We start from the raw sequence: 20979 nt of genomic DNA on the forward strand, positions 1-20979 counted from the left end.
ATGACCACCTGAGGGAAATTTTTGGTGGCAAAGTTCCCAGCTGCCTGATCCAGCAGCTCGCAGCCCACCTGGTTGGAAATGAACCACCCAAAGAAGTTAAAAAGGCAAAGGCGCCAGTGAAAGCAAAGAAAAGGATCCGGCTGCCATCGCTGGAGAAAATGGATAAAATCAGCAGGCCTCCAAATTCTTTCATGATATTCGCTAGAGAATTCAGGTCCAGGCTTTCTGAGGAAAATCCAGATCTCAAAAACAAGGACATAAGCGTGTTGTAAGTTTAATATTTTTTTTTAGCAATTTTTAAAATTTATCATTTGCCTATGGATAGAAAAATATTTAAAAAAATATCGTTCTTATTCCAAGGCTTGGAGACATGTGGCGCAAACTTCCTGCTCCTGTCAAAAACGCTTACGAAGAAAGAGCCAGAGAACTTGCAGCAGAGCACAAACGTAAAAATCCATGTAAGTTAAAATTTTATTTTGGAAATTATATTTCAAGAAATTTGAAAGCTAAATTTTTTGGGAGGGTCATAAGATGGTATAGAAATTTTTTAATATTTTACATTCATATCATTTTTTTTTTTTTTTTTTGTGATTCGGCGTATTGAAATTTTTCAAAAGTTTCAAATCTTTCAGTTTTCTTACGTAATTATTTTGAAGATACATTTTGAAAAATTTTTATTTTTCTTGACGCGTAAATGGGCAATTTTGTTGCAGTTATTTAGCACAAATCGGCTGAATTTTATTGTTAGTCTGGCGCACATAGTGAGCTCGCGAGCTCGGCTGAACGTTGGAGGATGTCGTACGCTAGCAAACTCATGCCGCCGCCGACTCGATCCTCTGCCTCAGGTATTGATTCGGGCTGACCCCGCCAGAGCCGGCGACGACGCCGTGCAACATAGGCAAGCCCGCCTTGCCTGCTCGGTGCTCACACTCCGCCAGTATACACACATACACTCGATCCATAGTGGCACCGAGAAAGATTATCGGAAGCGCGGGCTCGACAGCAAGGTACATTTGTGCAGCGCCAGGTTGAGGGACGAGCCGTTTTTTCGTCACGACAGCATGCAATAGCATGAAAGTGGTTATGAACTGTTGTGATTACATCGAGTCATCGTCAGCAGCCGCACCGTACTACAATAATCTGAATCCCGCCTCGCCGCCGTCGCAGCAACCCTACCAGCCCCACTGTAACAACTACCCTCCGTATGAGTACCAACAGTCCTCTTCCTACTATTACCAGCAGCAGCAGCAGCAGCCGACACCGCCCAAGAGTAACATGAGTGCGTCCCTGGGCTTGCAGACGCAGGCCAACTACCCAAGTAATAATTATTACTACTCGCACCACTACAATGGGTATCAACAGCAGCATCCGCAGCCGCAGCAAGATTACTACGGCTCGCATTTTAATAACATGCACCAGTACAGCTCAAATTCTTACAACTCCGGAGGTACAAAATTAATTTTTTTCTGCATTCAATTCTTTTGTATAGCATGCTATTTTCTTTACAAAAAATTTCAAATTTCTTTTGGGGAATTTTGTTTTCTAATTTTTCTGCTGTGTGGTTCATTTTTGCGTGGTTTTTGGTGTTTGGTGGTGCTCGGTGCACAATGAGGCTTAATAGCATGTGCATGTGTGTTGGTGAGGGAGCATGTTTGGGTATTCAAAGTCTGCCGCTCTTTGCCAGTTTCAATTGGCTGGATGAGTTACTGCTCGCTGGCACTTGAGCTGGACCACAGAGACTGCGAATCGCTTTCCATCTGCAGTCTTAGCCCTGCTGGCACGGTGGCTTCAATTATTTTGCCATGCAATGCTGCTCGTCGCAGTCGACGTATCATATTATTATGCTCTCAGCACATATAGACACGGTCACATTGGCGATCAATATTGTAAAAAAGCTCGTGGCCGCAGTGCAAATTGTGGCCGATGAGAATGAATGAAGTGCAAAAATTGAATAAAAACAATAATTGAATAAAGTTTTGCCAAAATTTATATTTGCAGTTTGACACAAATTCTTTGGCGTGTCACGCTGCGGTTGCTGCTTTTATGCAACATTGCTAAATTCACTCTCTTATTGATTGCCATTATGAGTGACGTAACACAAGCCGCTCTGTGGCTTTATTCGCACACTGACCTTCCTACTTACTGTCGCCGCCAGCCAAAGATTTTATTGCATTTTTACAGCATCTTGAATTAAGTGTGCGGTGGTTGTTTATTTTTTCGCAGGGTACGTTTACAACCCTCAAGAGGCACGCATTCGCAAGGCGCAGAGGGATCAGACCAAGCAGGCGCTCCGAGCCGCCCGCCAACGCAAGAACTCCGGACATGCGGAGCGGGAGGTCTCACCTCCTCCTCACATGATGCGCCATCCCTGCCTTCCCCGAAACGGACCAGGAATGATACCGCCCTTTGGTGCTCACCCTCACAAGGTTAGTTATTATGCATTTTTTTTTTAGGTAATTGAAAATTTTAAAATAAAAGACGAACAATAATAAATGGTTTGCGAATTTTTTAAATTAAATTAGGGAGAACTGCGCGATAAACTGATAGCTCAAAATTCGCGGGGGTTGACGTCAAAGTCGCGCAGCCGTCTGCACGAACGTCTCGAGAGCACGACGCGGCAGAAAGGAGCTGTGTGAGAGAGAGCGGCAAAAAACCCACCCTCTTATTTGCTGCAATCGATCCTACACATATACACGCTCGCTTCTCTAAGGGCGGTGAAACCCTAGCAGGACGGTGGCGGCAGATGAGGACGAGAGAATCGAAGGAACGTAACATCCTCCGCTTGCGCGAACCCCATACATCCAGCGTACACAAAATACACTGGTGGCGCCCTTCCATCGATTAGCTCCTGCCTGGCATAAATGTTAGAGGGTAGCGAGCCCGTCATAGGCGTGATGCAGCGCCTCACATCCACATCACGACAACCCTTGCAAACTTTTTATTATTCTCGGAAAAGCGAGTTGATTTTATCACCGGCCGTGCGATGCGGGGAAAATTCGCGGAAATTGTTATTCGCCTCAATTATCGGGTTTTGCCGTAATAAACGGATGCGGCACATTTGAATATTTCCGTGAAAGACATTTAAACTAATTAATTACTAGAAAAAAAATACGCGTAATATTATTTTTTAATTTGCATTTTGAATTTTTAATTCTGTGGGGCATAAAATTTGCAACAATTACATTAAACACGAAAACCCAGCAACTCATCTAATACGCCCAACTAAGGTCGTAAATTTTTATTCGTCTCATGGGCATCGCGACTGCGGCAGTGCAGTTAGCAAGGCGAATTGCAGCGCCTGCAGAGTGAGCGACTATGCAACTGGTTGCGCAGATACGCCGTCCAGGTTGCCTGCGTACGCTCCGGCGAGGAGCTGGTAGGACTGCTGCTGCCTGCGTGCACAGCCCATCCTCGACTATTGCCTTGATGAAGGTCGCCATGGAAACGGGCAGTCGCCATGGCAACGCAGTCGCGGGTATGCAACCCAGCCTATCGGGATGCCAAGTGATCGAAAGCATGGGGGCGACGTTGTGCAGACTGCTGGCACAAATCTAGCTCAATGATTACGTACTTTGAGCCACTTGTTGCAGGAATGCGGGAAGAGCCGAGCACGTATTCCAGTCAGCCCGAACTGCTGCATTACGACGAAGCGCACCAGACACACACGAAATTTGCACAGCTTCAGTGCGATCAGCGTCAACTGCAGACAAATAAAGAAAGAAAACCTGTTGATTATGAAAATCGCTGCCCTTGACGTTTGATCCGTTTTCGATCTTGTGCGTGCTGCCCTGTCAAATTAGCATATTGGGTAATTGCTTTTTAATTAGGTGCTTGTTCGAGGTTGAGACCGCGGATTTGATTTTATCGCACCTTTTAATACAAGAGTTTTAATTTTTTCCCTCCAAACAATTGATTTTCCTTTGGCGTACCGGAAAGGAAAAGGGGTGACGTTTTACAAGCTGGCTGACTGGACAATTTATAATTGTGTTTCATTTGGGGGGAAACTTTTTTGGCTTGCACCGACAGCGGCTCTCTGCAGTCGTCTGCCTATATCAAGAAAATCGATTGCACTCTCTTGAAACTGCTCCTCTCCGCGCGCATATAATTCGATGGGCTTCGGCCTCGTGCAGAGCCGCCGTTTTCTCTCTTCACACTTTCATGTTGTACATATAAAAAGGGAAGCACCGTCAGCAGAAATCGAAAAACAAACCGATCAATACGAAAATATTAATTGCCATGGAAAAATTATTAATAATTTCACGCGAGGCGCGTTTTCTGTTTTGGGCAACACACCGCGTTTATATACTCTTCCGGGCAGCGTTGCTAACCGTTTCATTGCACGCAGCAGATTTCAATGAAAAATCAATAGGCCGCCAAAATTTCCTCCTCACCGCGTGGAGTGTGAGGAGCGCGCGGACGAAAGCGGCGCGAAATATCACTCTCGCCATAGGGCGCAAACGCCGCCGGTTTGATTACTATCAACGCAATAAAAAATAACCGGGAAATGATAATAATCCGCGATTCCTCTTTGATATTGACACACACACACCTGGTGTGGGCACCGCGCGCCGTCAAATGACGTCTAGGAAAGGGAGCTGCCCGTATCATGCTCACCATCATCAATACAGCATGCCCACTTGCCATAGGGCTGGATGTGGGGTGCGAGTGAGTTTCTATATCGATTTGTGAGAGTCGAGGCCGCCGCTCTAGAGCATGGGGTCTCTTGCTGATATAGCACCGTGCGTGGTCGAATCGCCAACTTGCGGTCCATGCACATACAGCAGTGACGCGCGTAATTGAGCTTATGGAACGAGGTGGAAAAAAAATAGGAAAAATTTATACACGTTCATTGCACCGGATAAAAAAAATGTGCATTTTTTCCGCGCTATTAGATCCGCATATTGACTGGACAATTTGCTGAGAGAGCATATATGGATATAGTCCATTGAGCCGTGTGGCTCTAAATTGTTGACTTGTGCCCTTTATCGATTTTGACATTAATACAGTGCACGACCGCGATATTAACGCCAGCGAGAAAAAGAGAGACTCATTTCGCACCCGGCTATTTCATTAAGAAGCGAGAGCTGTTAGGCTAATTGAAAAACGGTATATATTAAATTTGTAATGGTACGATTGCATGCGGCGTACACTGTCGAAAGAGGAATAATTACACGTCTCTTGTTCGACCGTGACATTTGGACCTGGCAGCAACAGGTCTCCTCTTCGCCGTGACACATACTACTAACTAGAGCTAATTATACACTTTGACTGCTTCTTTATGCCGTCACTCGAGTGTCACATAAACTGCTAATATGCCGCGATTTATGAAGCGCGCCCGCCGCCGGTGTGCAGGAGGTTGCAGTGTGTGTTCACGGCGGTTTCGTGCTGATATCGATTTGACCGAGTCGCGCTGCTCCTCTCGGCTCATTGAAACACAGCAGCCCGCATATATAAACTCGCCGCTCTCATTGTGCCGTTTTTGTGCCGCAGGTGTTCCACGGATCGGCGACCGCGGCTGTGTCTGCCAACGAGATGAGGGGCCACGGAGGGCCCTCCGTGCACGCCTACGGCGCGTCGCCGCCGCCGCCGCCCCAGAGGTTCTATCCTGCGCCCTACGTGGACCAGCACAGCGCTTACAGTATGCAGTATTCCAGCCACCACCAGTTGCCTGCGGGCTGGTTCGGCCAGCAACCTCAGTACCACCCCCAACACCATCACCAGGTGAGAATCAACTTCCACTTTAATTTATCAATGTGTCAATCAGCGTTTCCCCAATTCTCCAAAAGTTTGTCAGTGTTTTTATTTCGAAAAGATTGAATGATGAGTATTATTTTATTTCATTTATTCATAAAGAAAGCCTATTTTTTGTATACAACAAATATTTATGAGTCAAAAGTGGAAATAATTTAGAAAGAAAGAGCTTTGTTTTTAACGTGGTTTTGCTTTTATGCATAAAAAAGAAAGAAGAAACTAGAAATTATTTTTAGTTTAATTAAATATAACCACAATTTTTAAATAGTTCTTTAATGATTATATAATAATTAAAAAAATTATCTTTTTTTAATTTAATTATAAACATAAAAATCTTCTAAACACTTTTAACTCTTATAAGATTTTGTTTAATAAATTTTGAAATTGGTACAAATTAAGTTCATGCATCATAAAATATAATAAACATAACTATATTTAAATGTAAATAAATTTCCTAATCCTGGCCCGGACCGCATTCTAAATAATTAGCCAGAATTAATCTTAAAACGGCTTTCTTGAATCTTAAAATTTTACCTTTTTAAAATTTATTAGAAATCTAATAAGGAAATGCCCAATGCCAATAAAACAAAATTTCACAATTTAATTCTATTTAACTTAAATAATAAATTTCTAAAAGAATTCTTAGTATCCTAATTTATATTATAAACTATAATTTAAAATATTGTTACAAATTTTGAACGCTGCTGATAAAATTTTCTCATTCGCAAAAAAAAACTGCTTGGCCGTGATCGAGGATCGAATGTAAAAAAACGCCTTGAACCATATGTTCAATATTAGATTAAATTTTCTAGTGCAACAAGTGCACATTGCCTGTGCGGGCGCATTTCTCTCTCAAACATGTAAACGAATAAAACAAGCTGCGACAGTCAAGGTTGCTGGCACCAATCGAGCCCCCATTCAGAGAAAAGTCCAAAAGTCGGTCAATGAACCACTCGGAATAAATTTTATCTGGAAAAGCCGGCGAAGGAAGGCGCGAGCTGACGAAATCTATTTGGCTCTTGTTTTGAAGGGGGAAGGTGTGCTCAGGTACGAGAGAAGAGACCCTCATTGTGTCAACACGTCTCCTGTGCACATGCTTCCTCCCCCGAGCAAACGCTCGGTCCATTGTGTATCTCAGCCAGGGCCTCTCTTTCTCTCCCTCCGCACCCTTTCTATGAAACAGTGTGGCACGCTCGCCCGCCCGCCCGCGCAAGAGCTCCGATTGCCTACCTGCACCGCAGCATGGCTAATTCTTGTTAGCTATGCGCGACATACCTTTTGTGAAATACACACTCTCCCTCCCCGCATCCCTTGCATTTCTGCTACCTGACGTCGTCCGTCCGGTGTGGTTCGTTCATAATAGAAAAGGTGTGCGTCAGGCGAAGAAGAGCGGCGGAGAAAATTCTCGCTGCTGCTCTTCTTTCTACTAGTTTTTACTGTTTTTAGTCGGGCACTAAGCGTTTGAGTGAAATCACGCGCCCGCATCGCTCCTTAATGTGTGAAATGCATCAGGGATACTGGAATGGCCAACAATTTTGGTATTTCCTTCCAGAAAATGTGAGTTATTGATGGGAGATCAATTGCGCTATACAAAAAAATTGAACCCTTATATTTTGATATTTAGTTTTTAAATGTCAACGCACTTTTCTAATATCTTTTTAATACAATAAACGCTTATTTGACGCTTTTTTTATTTTGTGTTTTTTTATATTTTTATATATGTATGCAAATTTTAAAATTGTGTTAATTTTGTTTCAGATGCAGCCAAACGGTGGATTTGGCAACCGCAGTCTTGGACGTGAAGTGCCATACATGAACTCTCACTACCTGCCTCACCACCAGCAACCTCACACACCCCAACAGCACCAGCTCTTGGGACCCAACAACGAATCAGATCTCACCCAAATGCCTCCGCATTTAATCGCTAGTCAGTACGAAGTGGAAGGCACTGTTCCTCCTGCAGCTGCCTCTACCGCTCCGTCAACGGAAGAGAAGAAGGTAAACATTTATTATCAGCCATAAATCTAATACAGCCAAGAAATATGAATGAATAAAACAAATTTTCCAATATTTTATCAGAACTTAATGTGAATTAATCTTATTTAAATTTTTACTTTTTACAAATAATAAAAATAATTCATTTTGGCCAATATTATTCATATTTTAATTCAATTAAATTTTAAGTGATTAAGCATAAATAACTTGCGAGATGTGAAACTGAATACTTTTTGATAAGTTTTCCCTGAGATTTAAAATTGATTTTGATTTTTAAAAATTTGCTTCATCGTTTGTGTTATTTGTTAATAGGAAACTGAGGAAAAGAAACCAAGCTCAGCTGACACAGAAAACCCAGATTCTCAACCACTTCCACCTTTCCAACATGCGTTCGGCTCGACCGAGATCGGCAGATTTGCACACGAAGGTTTCTCAGCGCAGGTATGTGACTCTCATTTTGATCAGCACTGATTTAAAAGAGTTTGAAACAAGTCATTATGAACTTGCATGACAATCGTGTTGCGGAATTAATTTGAAAATAGCTGACGCTTGTGCAGGTGCGGTCAGGGCCACCTTGTGAGCCATCGCCGCCACCGTCGCTACCGACAGAGCACCCGGCTCAGTGGCTGCAAAGGGGGCCCATGCAGCAGCAGTTTCCCTTAACTTATTAACTTCCTGTCCTGAAACCCCTGTCTTCCTTCCCCCGTTTCAAGCCCCAGGGGCAGTAATATACATTTTACTTGCGATTTCCTGCTGATCAAAACATTTACTTCCAGCCGTACTCACATATTATCATTATATAAACTGCGCATATGATATATTACTGATTAGCAAAAACTTTGTTAGGAAAAAAACTTGCACTCTTAGAATTATCTTGAACTCTCTATAAATTATATATATTATATATTAACAAAAATGAATTAACTCTCATGGATATATATATAAAATGTATGGGTCAAACAGTTTTTAAAACTTGGTGACGAAATATTTGTGAGCCCAGCATATGCGAACAATTTTCTCGACAACGGTATGAAAAATAATACACGCCACCCTGAATTTAGATGATGGCAAAAACGTTCCAACCGAAAACAATCCTTACCCTGGTGAGAGTACAATCTGTTTTATAAAAAAGGAAAAATGAAAAAGTGATAGGCCACATCTCCTGTGATGATGATCTCTAAAATTAAATGACGTTTTCAATTGTTTCAGTACAGCGAGCAAAATTATTGATCATTAAAAGAAAAGAATTCAATGCAAATGAAGAGTCACAGAACAGCAGCATGCACTTGATTATATAGAGTTTTTATACATCACACTCTTGACCGTCATTGCTGAAAACAAATATTTTCCAGAATTATACATAGTAAGGATGTGTTCCCCGAACGACAATTAACACACACTATATAGTCGCAGTTGAAAATTCAGCCCAGATTTAATGCTTGAGTGTTTTATTACTGGAATTTGCACACATATACATGCATGTAGCGGTTATCATACTTCTATATTAATTAAACAAATGAAAATGCATCGGCTCTCGGACGCCTGTGCCAACTTAATCTCACTCTCGATTCACCAATGATCCAGTTTTTTAAAACATAATATATGCTTGAGCTGAGAGGTTAATTGCTAATTAAGAAACTGCGCATTGATGTAATTACATGATGAACTATAATTTGAGCATGTTGAAGAAAGACACGCATCAAATTCTTGTATAGAGCGAAAAAGTGTATTTTTAATAGAAAAAAAACAGCGAGGAAAATTTAAATATATATAGATGCGTCGGTTTGTTCAACAGGCGCGACGAGTTTCGTTTTTACTTATGCTGTCAGAAATGTGCCTTTTTGCGAGAAAAAAACTGGACATGCGATAGTGGTAATTACTATAAAATATATAGAAAGAAAAACAAACGGTTCCAGTTACATCCCATAATATGAAATCAAATGTTAACATTGAGCACCTGTTACTCAAGAACTCTCTCAAAATCCAGAACAACATTCTTGGGGACCAACAACCATTGCAGAAAATTGTCCATTCCTAGCGCTTTGATCTTGACTCGGGCACGCGCGGAGCCCAACAAAATATTAGTCGGAAAAACTGTGCTGAAAATGGTTGTAAAAAAAATTAAGTGGTTTCTTAGACTTTCGCCACTTTTGGTGTCTCCACCTCAAAATACTTTGAAACTGCAGATTGAATCTACTGAAGTCAAAAAGTTTGACACAAAGGGCTATTAATGTGATACATTGCATAAAAATATACAGATTTTTGAAGACTAGGAGTTAAAAACAAAACAAGATTGATCCACTCCATAGCCAATGATTGTTATTATGTTGATTTCGTGAATTTTGTAAGAGTAAAACCTCTACAGCCTTTTGACTATTCGTATGTTTAGCAAAAGGCAAAATAATTATGTGAGCAAAGATTTTTCATCTGGTGCTCCAATAAAAAAGAGCCTATAGTAGACTCATTTTGAACTTCATGTTTTTGAGCAGCATAATATATTCTCATTGCAAACAAAAATTTAAAAAAATCGACTTTGATCAAATTCCACTTTTTCGTTTGACGCGTATAAATGTCCTAGCACAGTGCCTTACATTTGTTGACTATGTAAAAGAAAAATTTGAAATCTTAGTTGAAAATTTTCGCAGAGGACTTGACATGCATCTCGTTACAAACAAACCCAGATTAATTATTTGAACGGAAGACGGAAATTGTAAAAACAAATTAAATATTCCATCCTTTTAAGAATTAAATTTAAAAAAAAAACACTGTTTAAAAATAATTCAAGAGGTGTAGCTGGAATTCAAAATTTCAACTTGATTACAAAAATTTCATTGTGAACCAGGAGCAGCTACGCAATTAAAATGACAGCTACTTTAATTGCAAGAATTTAGATTTTAGCACTTTTATATTTACTGTGTAAGTATAAAACTAAACATGCATAACATAAAAAGTATATAATTATATTAAATTTATATTAATAATAAGACTGTTGACAGTGTTTAAATAATATTGCGAGGTTATAACAAAATTTAAATTTGTGTCATGTTGTCTGTTTGTGATCCCCGACCCCCTTTTCACCCTTGGTCGCATTTGCATTTTTGGGAATGACATGAAACCCAGCATTACAAAATATTAGTGTATGCTTGGCTTGATTTGAAATCTGAAATGAAATTTGCGTCACATCTTCAAAAAAAAGAAAAATTTATCAAATTAATTTTTTGCCCAAAAAATCTTTACTTTTAATTCTTTGGCCTAAAAAACAAGTTGCTAAACTAAAATTTTTTGTCATTATGCAGGACAAAAATTGTAATTTTGTTAAAGATTTATAAAAATGATTTTCACCGTGCTGAATAGATAAATGAATGGACGTAAAAAGATGCAAATTTTATTAAGATGTCTCCTGAGGTCAACACCATAATGCATTGCTTCCTCTTTTGTGTCGTTGTTATCTCAGTATGTATTTATTATCAAAGTGTCAAGCTGTATTTCTTGTACAAATTCGATGGTCATTCATCAAGGGAGCATCCCAGGTGGGAATTTTCCAAAAATGTGCCCACTTCCACGTTCCTCCATCACCTAAGTATCTCTTATCTTCCTGAGCGTGTTAAAGAATTAATAATGTGAAACAAACTGCCCGTTTTCCTCTTCCCGAATCCTACTTCTTGCTGCTGCCAAGCCCCTCGGTCGACCACATCAACACCGAGAGCAGTCCTCGTACAACATCCAACTTTCATTTACTACAGTCATATCACATGCGAAAAAAAAATGGTTGAGGAACAATAAAATTTGCAAGCATTATATTGTTTAACGAAGTACCCGAGTCTTATTTTAAAACAAATATATTTTGGTAGTTTTAGTTTTACTAAGCATGCCACTTATAGTGTTTTTTCAAAACAGGAATCTGTGGAGGTCGAGTTCGAGGTCATCGAAGTTGGCGGGGAGGTGGAAATTGACGGACAAACGTTTATGATTGAGATCTGCACTCCTAACCCAGAAGACAAATCCGACTAAGGCTGCTATGCATATGTGATTGTTTTGTTCATTAAACTTGCTTGTTGGTAAACTCGTTGAATTGTGATAAAATTTGATTGGTTTTTTTTACAACCTCTGTATGTATTTCCAAAGGAGGCGATTTATTTTTATCACATAAAGTATTCTACAAATTTAATATTACTCTACCTTTTACTGAGTTTGGCTGCAGATCCTTTAAAGTAGTACAGACTTCTTCCAGCTTGGTTATGGTCGTGTGGATGAGTGGTCTAATCACAAATATTAAAAGTTAATCAAGTCCGAAAAAAAGAGATTGCAAATTTAAATACTTTAAAGTCTTTGTGGCCACTTTCTCCATGATATCCATCAAAATGTGCTGATATCTACCCTGCTGAGCCGAAGACAAGGTCCACGCTTGCTCGAACAAATATCCAACACTGGCACATCGCAACAGTAGCTGTCTCGACTGAGGAGGGTCAAGCTGTAAATTATTTTTATGCTTTAAATTTTTATTCTTTTAAAATTTAACTCAAATCTCACTTGTGTTTGAGGATTCGAAGTGATCAATCTCCCTCCAACTGATAGACAAGAAATAATTTCATGCAGGCTCGGAATGTTTTCTTGATGGCAGGACTGAAAATAACAGAAATATTGAAGATGATCTTATTAAATAAAAATAGCTATCCATACCAGTTGACTAACAATGATATCTGCACCTAGATCTCCAGTCTCCAGCATTACCCTTGATTTCAGTCCTTTGGGCTCAGACGCATCAATTACGAGAACTACAAATTTTAATTATTTCAAGATCCTGAAACTTTTGATAAAAATAATTTAAATTAATCACCTGAGCTGAGATTCAGGCCATTTATGCGTGCTTTTGCTTCCAAAGAAGTGACAGCGGCAATTGTCCGTGCACTCCAGTGGTGGGTGAGTTGGACAAAAATACTCATCAGCGAGATGGCACCTCCGATAACCAAAACTGTCAAACAAATTTATAATGGTAAATTACTTTAATTGAATTAACTTTAAATATATTTTTACCAGTGTCCCCTGTGTTCAGTTTTCCGAGATAGTGGAGCGCTGTGTAAACTTTGACCGCGTCTCCGATTGTTGCAGCTGATTCGGAGTAAGAAACGCCATCAGGGATAGGAACAACGTCAAACTCCTGCAGCATGACATAATTTGAACAGCCAGATTGGTTGTAGTCCAAAGGAACAATTCCTGCAATACATAATGTAAATTGAAATTTAAATAAAACATGAATTAAAATTTGAGAGTCTCTAGAGCGTACCCACAACCCTATCGCCAATCTGGAGGCTGCAAACTTCTTCTCCGACAGCTTTGACGACACCGGCGATTTCTTGGCCAATGTGGACTAGCGAGTCACCCGAGGCAGAAGAGATGGGGCTGTTGAGGAGACCTCGCTGGGCCTTCTCGTCCTCTGCGGCAATCAAGGCGCACGCTCGGACCTGAATTATCACCCAGTTTGGGCCGACTTGAGGTAGCTCAGTCTAAAAAGTATAAATTTTATAAATCTAATGTAAACATAACGATTTTATATAATTATACAGACGATAGATTTTGTAATTTATAAAAAAAAATATTATATAACAAACCTCTTGAATTTGAAATTCGACATCTCCACTGTCAGAAAAATGAGCAACGACGGATTTTGTGATCGTCATCACACTAGGCATTAGTCGGTTTGAAGAACATGAAGAGTGCGGATTTAAAGAATGTCTGCAAAAGTTAACACTCATTTATTTATATATTGGTCAAAAAATATACAATCAAAATATGTATGAGAAAATTTTTGCATTTGATTATAATGCTCATAGAACTGAACAAAAATTGAAGATTATGTATATTATGTACTTTAAATTTATTTACCATTCAAGTGTCCATTCTGTGTCATGTATCCTCCTAAACGCTTTCTTCCCATTTGATTAATCCGGAATTACTTTTCGCTTTTCTTACCGCAAATATTAATAAATGGGCGTTTGTGTTTTTATTCTTGGGGGATTGCGTTGCAGACGTGCAAAATAAATGCAAGTGCGTCGCGACTGATGCTGCCACCTGGTAGCCACATTCTTTGCGTAGTGCGCCGTTTTCGTGTTGCAGGTTGCATAAGCTCTTGATCTGCTTTAATTATTTATTCTTGATTTGTACAAAAGTTTTAAAAATTGGAAAAAGAGAAAAGAGCTTACTTTTTTTCATGATGAGAAATTTTGCTGGGAAATTATATTATTTGATTTGACACAAAAAAAACTCCAATTATAATTCCTTCCATAATTGGAAATTTTAAAATGTTCAATGTTACGATATAAATTTTTTTACTTAAAATTAATTTTTAATTTTATCTCAGTCGCAGTACTAATTTAAGAGATTTTTTTTTATGAACTAGATTTTGTCATCTTATATAAGAATATTAAAAATAGCTTATTTCACTATTTGTTAAAAGTGAATCATCAGTACTTCATATGGAAAATATTTGGCCCTTACTTTCAACTTAAAAAAAAAAAAAAAAAAATAGAGTTTGGTTTTGCAGAGTAAGCTAATTTACTACGCTTTGCATGATCTATATAAAGCTGTCTTCCTAAATTTTAATTTAAAATTTAGTTGACAAAATAAGAATTGGCTGTATGGAAACCCACCAAAGCCAAAAATCAACAACAACAATCAAGAATTTTTACCAACAATAAGGAATCTATCTGTTACTACTTGTTTATTTTGCATCATTGTTGTCGTTCAAAAAGAATTCTGTGCTGGATGCTGCGGATTCGGAGCCCTTCATAAAGTAATCTAGTTAATTTTATATGCAATTTGTAGCTTTTTAAATGAAATCATTAATTAATCTTGTGAATACTTTCATTTTCCAGTCAAAATGAATCGTTTCGTCAAAGTAGCCATTGCCGAGTTCATCTGCACAGCCTTGGTAGTGGCTTTTCGGCTCTCCTATGTGGACGACACCTACAAATCTGTTTTTTGGTGTGCTATGATCATTACGGTAAAATTTCTGAAAGAATTTTGGAACTACCGAAATTTAACGGCTTTGTTATTTAAAAAATAGTTCATTCATGTATTCATCGGCGGTCACATGAACCCAGCGACCAGCGTTGGAGCTGCTATTCTTGGAATAATCCGCCCGAAAATGCTCTTCGCTCACATCCCTGCTCAGATATGTGTGGAGGAATAGCCGGATATGCAATTAACAAGGTACACACAAATAATTTTAAAAATACGCAGTTTTTTGCAACAGAAAGAACTTGGTAATAATTGCGTCATTTTTCTGAAAATTAAATTAATTAATTTAAATTTTTCTATAAAGGCGTTTCTTTCGGCGGAAGACCAAATTGATTGGTGCATGTTCACTCCAGATACTGCAGTTACTTCTATGAGTGCCTTTATTTTTGCCTTCTTTTCTTGCTACACGTGTTTCCTGTTCTCGAGCCCTGACAACACAAATATTGATAGTTTTGCACTTCATGTAAGTTAAAATCAGTTATAAAATAAATAATTTTCAATACGAAGCTTGGTCCGGAAGCGTTAGGGACAAGCTTATATGACAGAAAATAAAAAACTATTTTTTTAAATTTAAATTTTGTAGATGTTCACAACCTGGAACAGAAAATGTATTTGCTTGAATCCTGCAATGATTTTTGCATGTGGTTTCTGGAACAATAATAACCACTACTATGAAAATCAATGGGTAAAAAATATAATTTAATATGAAAAATTAAATTTTTATATTTCATATATTACAATTTTTTATTCAGTTGTATTGGCTGGTCCCTATCTCCGCAACAGTCGCTGCCACGATGACTTACATGAATAAGGTCGCAATGAGGAATTAGTTCTACAACTTGATGCCCAAAAGGTTGAGAGCCCACTCTGTGCAGGGCATGTTGGTGGAAAAGAAATTTTCAGTTGTTGTTTTTTGTTTTTAAATATCAAAATACGCACTAATGTTGCCAAAAAAATCATTAAACACTGCGTTTATATTGGAAGAAACACATTATGAATTCAAAAATCTCAATTAAATAAAATATTTAACAAAAAAATTACATCATTGTGATTCATTCACGTGCCAATTGAATTTTAGTTCAATTTTTTAAATTGTTTTTGTTTGCGCGATAAGTTATTTCACAGTTGGAGATTCAGATTGAAAAACATAAAATAAATCAATTCTCATAGCTTGCTATAGCTTGCTGATGAAAAATTAAATAAATAAATTTTTTAACATCAAAATTGATTGATGTCCTAATAGTTAGTTTTATTTCATTTTAAAAATTCTTAAGTGGCAAAAAATTAAACAAATCCATGTTGTCATAAAGTCTTTCAAATAATCCAGATAATTCTCGGATTACTTGAAGTACAATACAGGCATAACGTATCTATAAATAAAATATCTTTTTGGTCGAGATACATCAAAGAGGCATTTCCACAAATTTCCGATCTGCTGCACTGCAATAACTTGTTTATCCTTTGCCATCAACTGCACGTTTTGTTGCAGAGGTCCAGGTAAATTCTTTTTTGGCTCGGTAAGATTTTTGTATGTAATATGACTATATATCGGTACCCCACGCCCGCCACATCAATTCGCAGCAGTGAGATTCTCGAACAAGTTTCCGCGTTGAAGCCAAATGAATCACGATACGAAGAGAGGCGAGATCATAATCTGTTCGGCAGCACCGCGGATTATCGTCATTTAAATGTCAATCCCCTACTAATGGGAGGCAAACTTGGTGTAATAGCACTTCAAAAATGCCGCATTGGCCCGACGTGCATCACTAGGTTCTCACTTGCTCAATAATCTAATCACAGCAAACTAAGAGCGTGAATAAAATAAATCCCTATTCATAACGCCCGTCGTGTATATATTTTGTTAGTGATAACGTGGGGTGAGCACTGAGATAAAGAAGACAAAAAGCAGGAAAACTTTTTGTATTCATTTTTGCATTATATTTCCTGTTACTAATAAAGGAAAACTTGATTGAAAAAAAATACATATAAATTAATTATGGAGCAATAAATTTTTTAAATTCAGTGATGAATTATTGCATAATTACTTGGAGATTTTATGTAGCCGAGAAACTACATTTAATTTAATGTTTCGCTTTCTAAAAAGCATTTGAAATGTGTTAATTTATCAGCTGTAAAACTACTGCAAAAGGAATAATTTTTTTTAATTACATTTCGGACTGCAATCGCCCAGTGACAATGTAAATTAACATGATTTTCAATTAAAAATCAATATTTTAAGATATTATAGCTTTTATATATATAAAAATGTGTAATGTAAATTATTTTATTAATTACTCAATTTCAGTCAAAACCTTATTAATTTGGTGTTATCTTTACCCTTTAAGCCCTGAATAAGTATTGCTAAAAAGTTAAAGGAAACTACAAAGCAAAATTAAACTGCTATTTCCGAGGACAAGATGTTTTGCTGGAAATAAAAAGATATAACACTAGTTTTCCGTTGTAACGCTTGCAATTAGTACTATTTGCTCTGCAGAAGAGGAAGTTGTTGAATTTGGTCTGTGCTAAAACCACCTAAGAATATCTCTATCTGCGTTTAGACGTGGGAAGTGGGACGACTGTTACGCAGAGGCACTTTCCTCGGCGGCGCGGCTCGCGCACCACTCGGCGAGGAGGTGTCTTGTACAGGTAGAAGGGAAAGAGGGTACGCAGCGAAGAGGGTATAAACGCCAGATCAATCCAAGCTGGTGCTCTGTCTGACCTGCAAGCGCCTCTCGAGCCACCTCTCACCACCTTTGCCACTGTAAGTCACCATTGTTAAGCTCCAAATTTTTTATTACTTACAGTTAGTTTGTACTCGTCAGTTTCCCATTAGATTTTTTTTTCAAATTTATTCTTCATTTTCCACATTTACTTTATTTTTAGGTACCAATTGGAACTTAACTATATTCCAACGGTACAAACCGGTACAAACTAATTGATCTAATTTCAAGTATTTAATCTCTAGTAAATTTAAAATAAAACCTTGTTTAGTAGAAGTTATTTCAATAATTCTATATTGCATTATTAATAATTTTTACAGCTTTCTATTTGTATCAAGTCAAATTAGCTGCTGAATTCAAAAATAACTTTTAATAAATAGTTTCAGATCTACTTAGTTTAAACTGAATTAATATTTTACAGTTTAAATTAAAAATTTATCTTAAACATTTAAAATATACTCAAATTATAAAAATGTATTGAAATAAATGTTTACTTATAGATCGACATATTTATAGAAAAAGATTTAAAAATTTACATAATTGGGAAACATAATATTTTTGATAAGTTTTTGATTGTTTTTATTCTTCATTGCACTTCAAAAACAATTGTTTATTTTTACTTTAAATAAACTTAGTTGGCACATAAACTTATGAAAACATAATTACAATGTGTAAGAAATAACTTACCAACTTTTTAGAGTGTTTTTGACCTGTAGCTTTTTAGATTCGCGTTGACCTGTTATAATACTGCCGGATTAAAAATTAATTTATCTTGCTCTTCACAGAGCAGTTTTTGTGCCGACCCTCGTCGGCGTTAATGAAGCTTCTTAATTACTCTCATTATTTTAAACTCGCATAATGATGCCCATTGTGCAGCGCCTTTTGCGTGAAAAATTTCGGTGACGTCATGGATCCTGAAACGAAACAACTACATGCAGCTTTTCAACTCTAAAACAAATTAAATATTTAATCTCGGCGTGAAAAAATTTGCACCTAAATCGGAAGTTTTTGAACAAATTTTTTAAGATTACGTATGGCGGCGTGTTTCTTTTTTTTTTCATCAATGAAACCCTCCTGCAGGGCGGCTCCATTGAGGAGGCTCTTCCCGCAATGCTGTTGGTCATTCATGGGTTAAAAATAGCCAAGGGAAACGGCAAAACGACAGCCAATGTGTTTGTAATAATCGACAGAGTAACCACCTGTAGCTTGATATATGATCCCCAGGCTCTTAATAATAAATAAGAAGAGCAGAGTTTGTGCGCCGAAAAGACGCGTCGGGGGCGATTTTAGTGATTGATGCGAGTAATATAAAATAAACTACATTTTTCAGTTTGGGCTGCCCTCTGATGCGGGCGATTCAGAATCCAAAATAATATTAGAATATATTTTGTTGAAGATAAATTTTCTGCGAGTTTAAGTGAAAACAGAGCACTTTTTTCCATGTTTCGTGTATACACAACCTACGTTAAATTATAATGTAGCACGCTTCCTATCAAATTGATTTACTTTCCTCAACTTTTTTCTCAACGCCGAGCTCCTGGGAAGTTGGGTGTGCAAATTTATGTACTTTGAGCGGCGCGTGGAAAGGTTTCTCAACTTTTGACCGATGCACGACGAGGTGGCATAAAAAAAAACTAGATCGCCGTCCTCGCTGCAGGAACAGTGCGTTCATATAGTCCTTTGCAACAACTTGTTATTATAATATTGAAAGATAAAATTTACCGTGGGCGTTTTTTTATTTTTTTGCAGAACAAAAGTTTCAACCACAAGAAAAAGAGATTAAACAATCAAAACTCGATTATTAAACGAGGCTCAGAAAAAAATGGTAGTTCTGATCTCTTCTTGATATAACATGCGAAACAAGATAAAACCAACTTTACACACTTTTCTTTTTCTACACTCATGCTTGTTCAGCTTTTATTTAAATTTAAATTTTGTTGAAATTATTACACAGAACCTGCAGAGGCACATGCATACTGCGGCGGCGTTGTTATTCCTGATGATGGGCATGATCGCGCCGTTCTCGTGCAAAATCGGCGTATTGCCCAGCTCCATCCCCAAAGACGATTTCTACGACCTGCCAGACAATGTGTATATCGGCCCAGGTGGTGAGATCACCGTCAGACCGGACAGACCGAAGCATTTCATCACGGCGGACGAGCTCAAGTTGTATCTGGACCAGCTGCGGACTTATTACGCTATGGCCGGAAGACCAAGGTAATTTTCAAAATGATTTATTGAGGTCTTCTTACTTCAAGCATGACAAGTCTTTTTTTTAAATGCAACCAGCCAAGCTTAAGAGTTCTACCGGTTGCATAAGCCTCAGGTGCATGTGAAATTAATTGGCTGTAAATAAAAAGTCCAACTGCTCATTCAGTAATTAGATTTTTTATACTGGTTTATCGTCAAATTATTATCAAATTAAATATTTATTTGATTTGATAACAAAATAAATTACAAAGCAAAATGTTATTCTTTTCTTTAACGAAACTGAAAAAATTTAAATTATATTATCTCAAGTAACAAGAAAGTTATAGATCTATTTAGAATTAAATTCAACAAAACCATTATTTTTTTTTTGCAGATTTGGGAAACGGGATCCTGTCGTTGCTGTGCAGCACCACACAGTGACGGCGGGAAAGTCGAGAGAAATGCACCACCTGGCCCTTCCGGAGGACGACTATGGCGATCCAGCGGGAGAGCCCTTTCGGAGGGACCCTGCTAACAATGACGACGCTTAAACAGCAACAGCGCACGACCCTGGCCAAGTTTCGCTACTTCCTCTCTGCTCACTGATCTCGTGCGCGTTCGCCTGAACGGACTGCACGCAAAAATAAAAATGTTGTGTCTAATAGTGTGTTACGTTTCAAGCAATCTACAATGGAAAATGATCAAAAAAAGATAAGTGATTTTTCATTTTGTTGCGCAGAATTTGCGATCTTTCGAAAAAAAAAATCTTTAACTATAATCACGACTTAGAAATACTTACATAATAATAAAGTAATAAAACTGGTGTGCATGACTGTGAGTTTAAGCGGAGCAAATAAAAACTCAAACGAGATACTTTCAGATACGCCGCAAATGTTAATTATTTCCATTAACTAAATATAAAACCAACCTGAATAGATTTAAATTAGGAGAATGTCCGATTTGTATGCACAGTGGCATTTAAAGCCCACCTCCCATGATCATGGCTTAATAGTTTCCGAGAATTAATTTGTCCCCTTTTAAAATTTTGTCACGCCCAATTAATTAATTCAACCAGGCGTGCAGCTCTCGTCTGCATCGCGTAATTTTTAACTGGCTCGCAAATTTGCATTGGAATGTTAAATGAGTGCCTGTTTTGTGCACCCGCAATGCTGGAGAGACCGCGCATCCTGTAATTATAAAGCTTTTGGGGGCCATGACGCGGAGATTCGCTATATTTGGACTCACGGTTTGCAGCGCATCTAAATACAAATACGAGGACACAGAAATATTCGAGGTAATAAATTTG

General features: G+C 38.1%; 3 protein-coding genes across 5 annotated transcripts; 2 read left to right on the forward strand and 1 right to left on the reverse strand.

Annotated features, from left to right (window-relative positions):
* Positions 1-935: 935 nt before the first annotated feature.
* On the forward strand, positions 936-11872 carry LOC132194321 (uncharacterized). 3 transcript variants are annotated; one of them, XM_059615504.1, is made up of 6 exons: positions 936-1447; positions 2224-2426; positions 5491-5721; positions 7510-7749; positions 8059-8187; positions 11644-11872. In XM_059615504.1, exons 1-6 carry the CDS (start codon positions 1072-1074, stop codon positions 11755-11757), a joined length of 1293 nt encoding a protein of 430 aa, XP_059471487.1. In that variant the 5' UTR covers positions 936-1071; the 3' UTR covers positions 11758-11872. The 3 variants fall into 3 exon arrangements, with proteins under 3 accessions (XP_059471487.1, XP_059471485.1, XP_059471486.1); XM_059615502.1 differs by lacking the exon at positions 11644-11872 and adding an exon at positions 8289-9997; XM_059615503.1 differs by lacking the exon at positions 11644-11872 and adding an exon at positions 8304-9997.
* LOC132194322 (quinone oxidoreductase-like protein 1) lies at positions 11425-13789 on the reverse strand. The gene is made up of 10 exons (XM_059615505.1): positions 13630-13789; positions 13356-13479; positions 13031-13250; positions 12781-12960; positions 12584-12718; positions 12427-12521; positions 12277-12369; positions 12066-12217; positions 11926-12005; positions 11425-11483 (listed from the first exon to the last, which is right to left on the reverse strand). Exons 2-10 carry the CDS (start codon positions 13434-13436, stop codon positions 11440-11442), a joined length of 1080 nt encoding a protein of 359 aa, XP_059471488.1. The 5' UTR covers positions 13437-13479; positions 13630-13789; the 3' UTR covers positions 11425-11439.
* A 3590-nt stretch (positions 13790-17379) lies between these two features.
* LOC132194284 (uncharacterized) lies at positions 17380-20556 on the forward strand. The gene is made up of 3 exons (XM_059615455.1): positions 17380-17524; positions 19438-19700; positions 20068-20556. Exons 2-3 carry the CDS (start codon positions 19453-19455, stop codon positions 20222-20224), a joined length of 405 nt encoding a protein of 134 aa, XP_059471438.1. The 5' UTR covers positions 17380-17524; positions 19438-19452; the 3' UTR covers positions 20225-20556.
* The last annotated feature ends 423 nt before the right edge of the window (positions 20557-20979 follow it).

This window comes from Neocloeon triangulifer, unplaced genomic scaffold (genome assembly GCF_031216515.1).
Source record: "Neocloeon triangulifer isolate White Clay Creek 2 clone unplaced genomic scaffold, ASM3121651v1 ptg000006l, whole genome shotgun sequence".
NCBI classification, from domain to species: Eukaryota; Metazoa; Arthropoda; class Insecta; order Ephemeroptera; family Baetidae; genus Neocloeon; species Neocloeon triangulifer.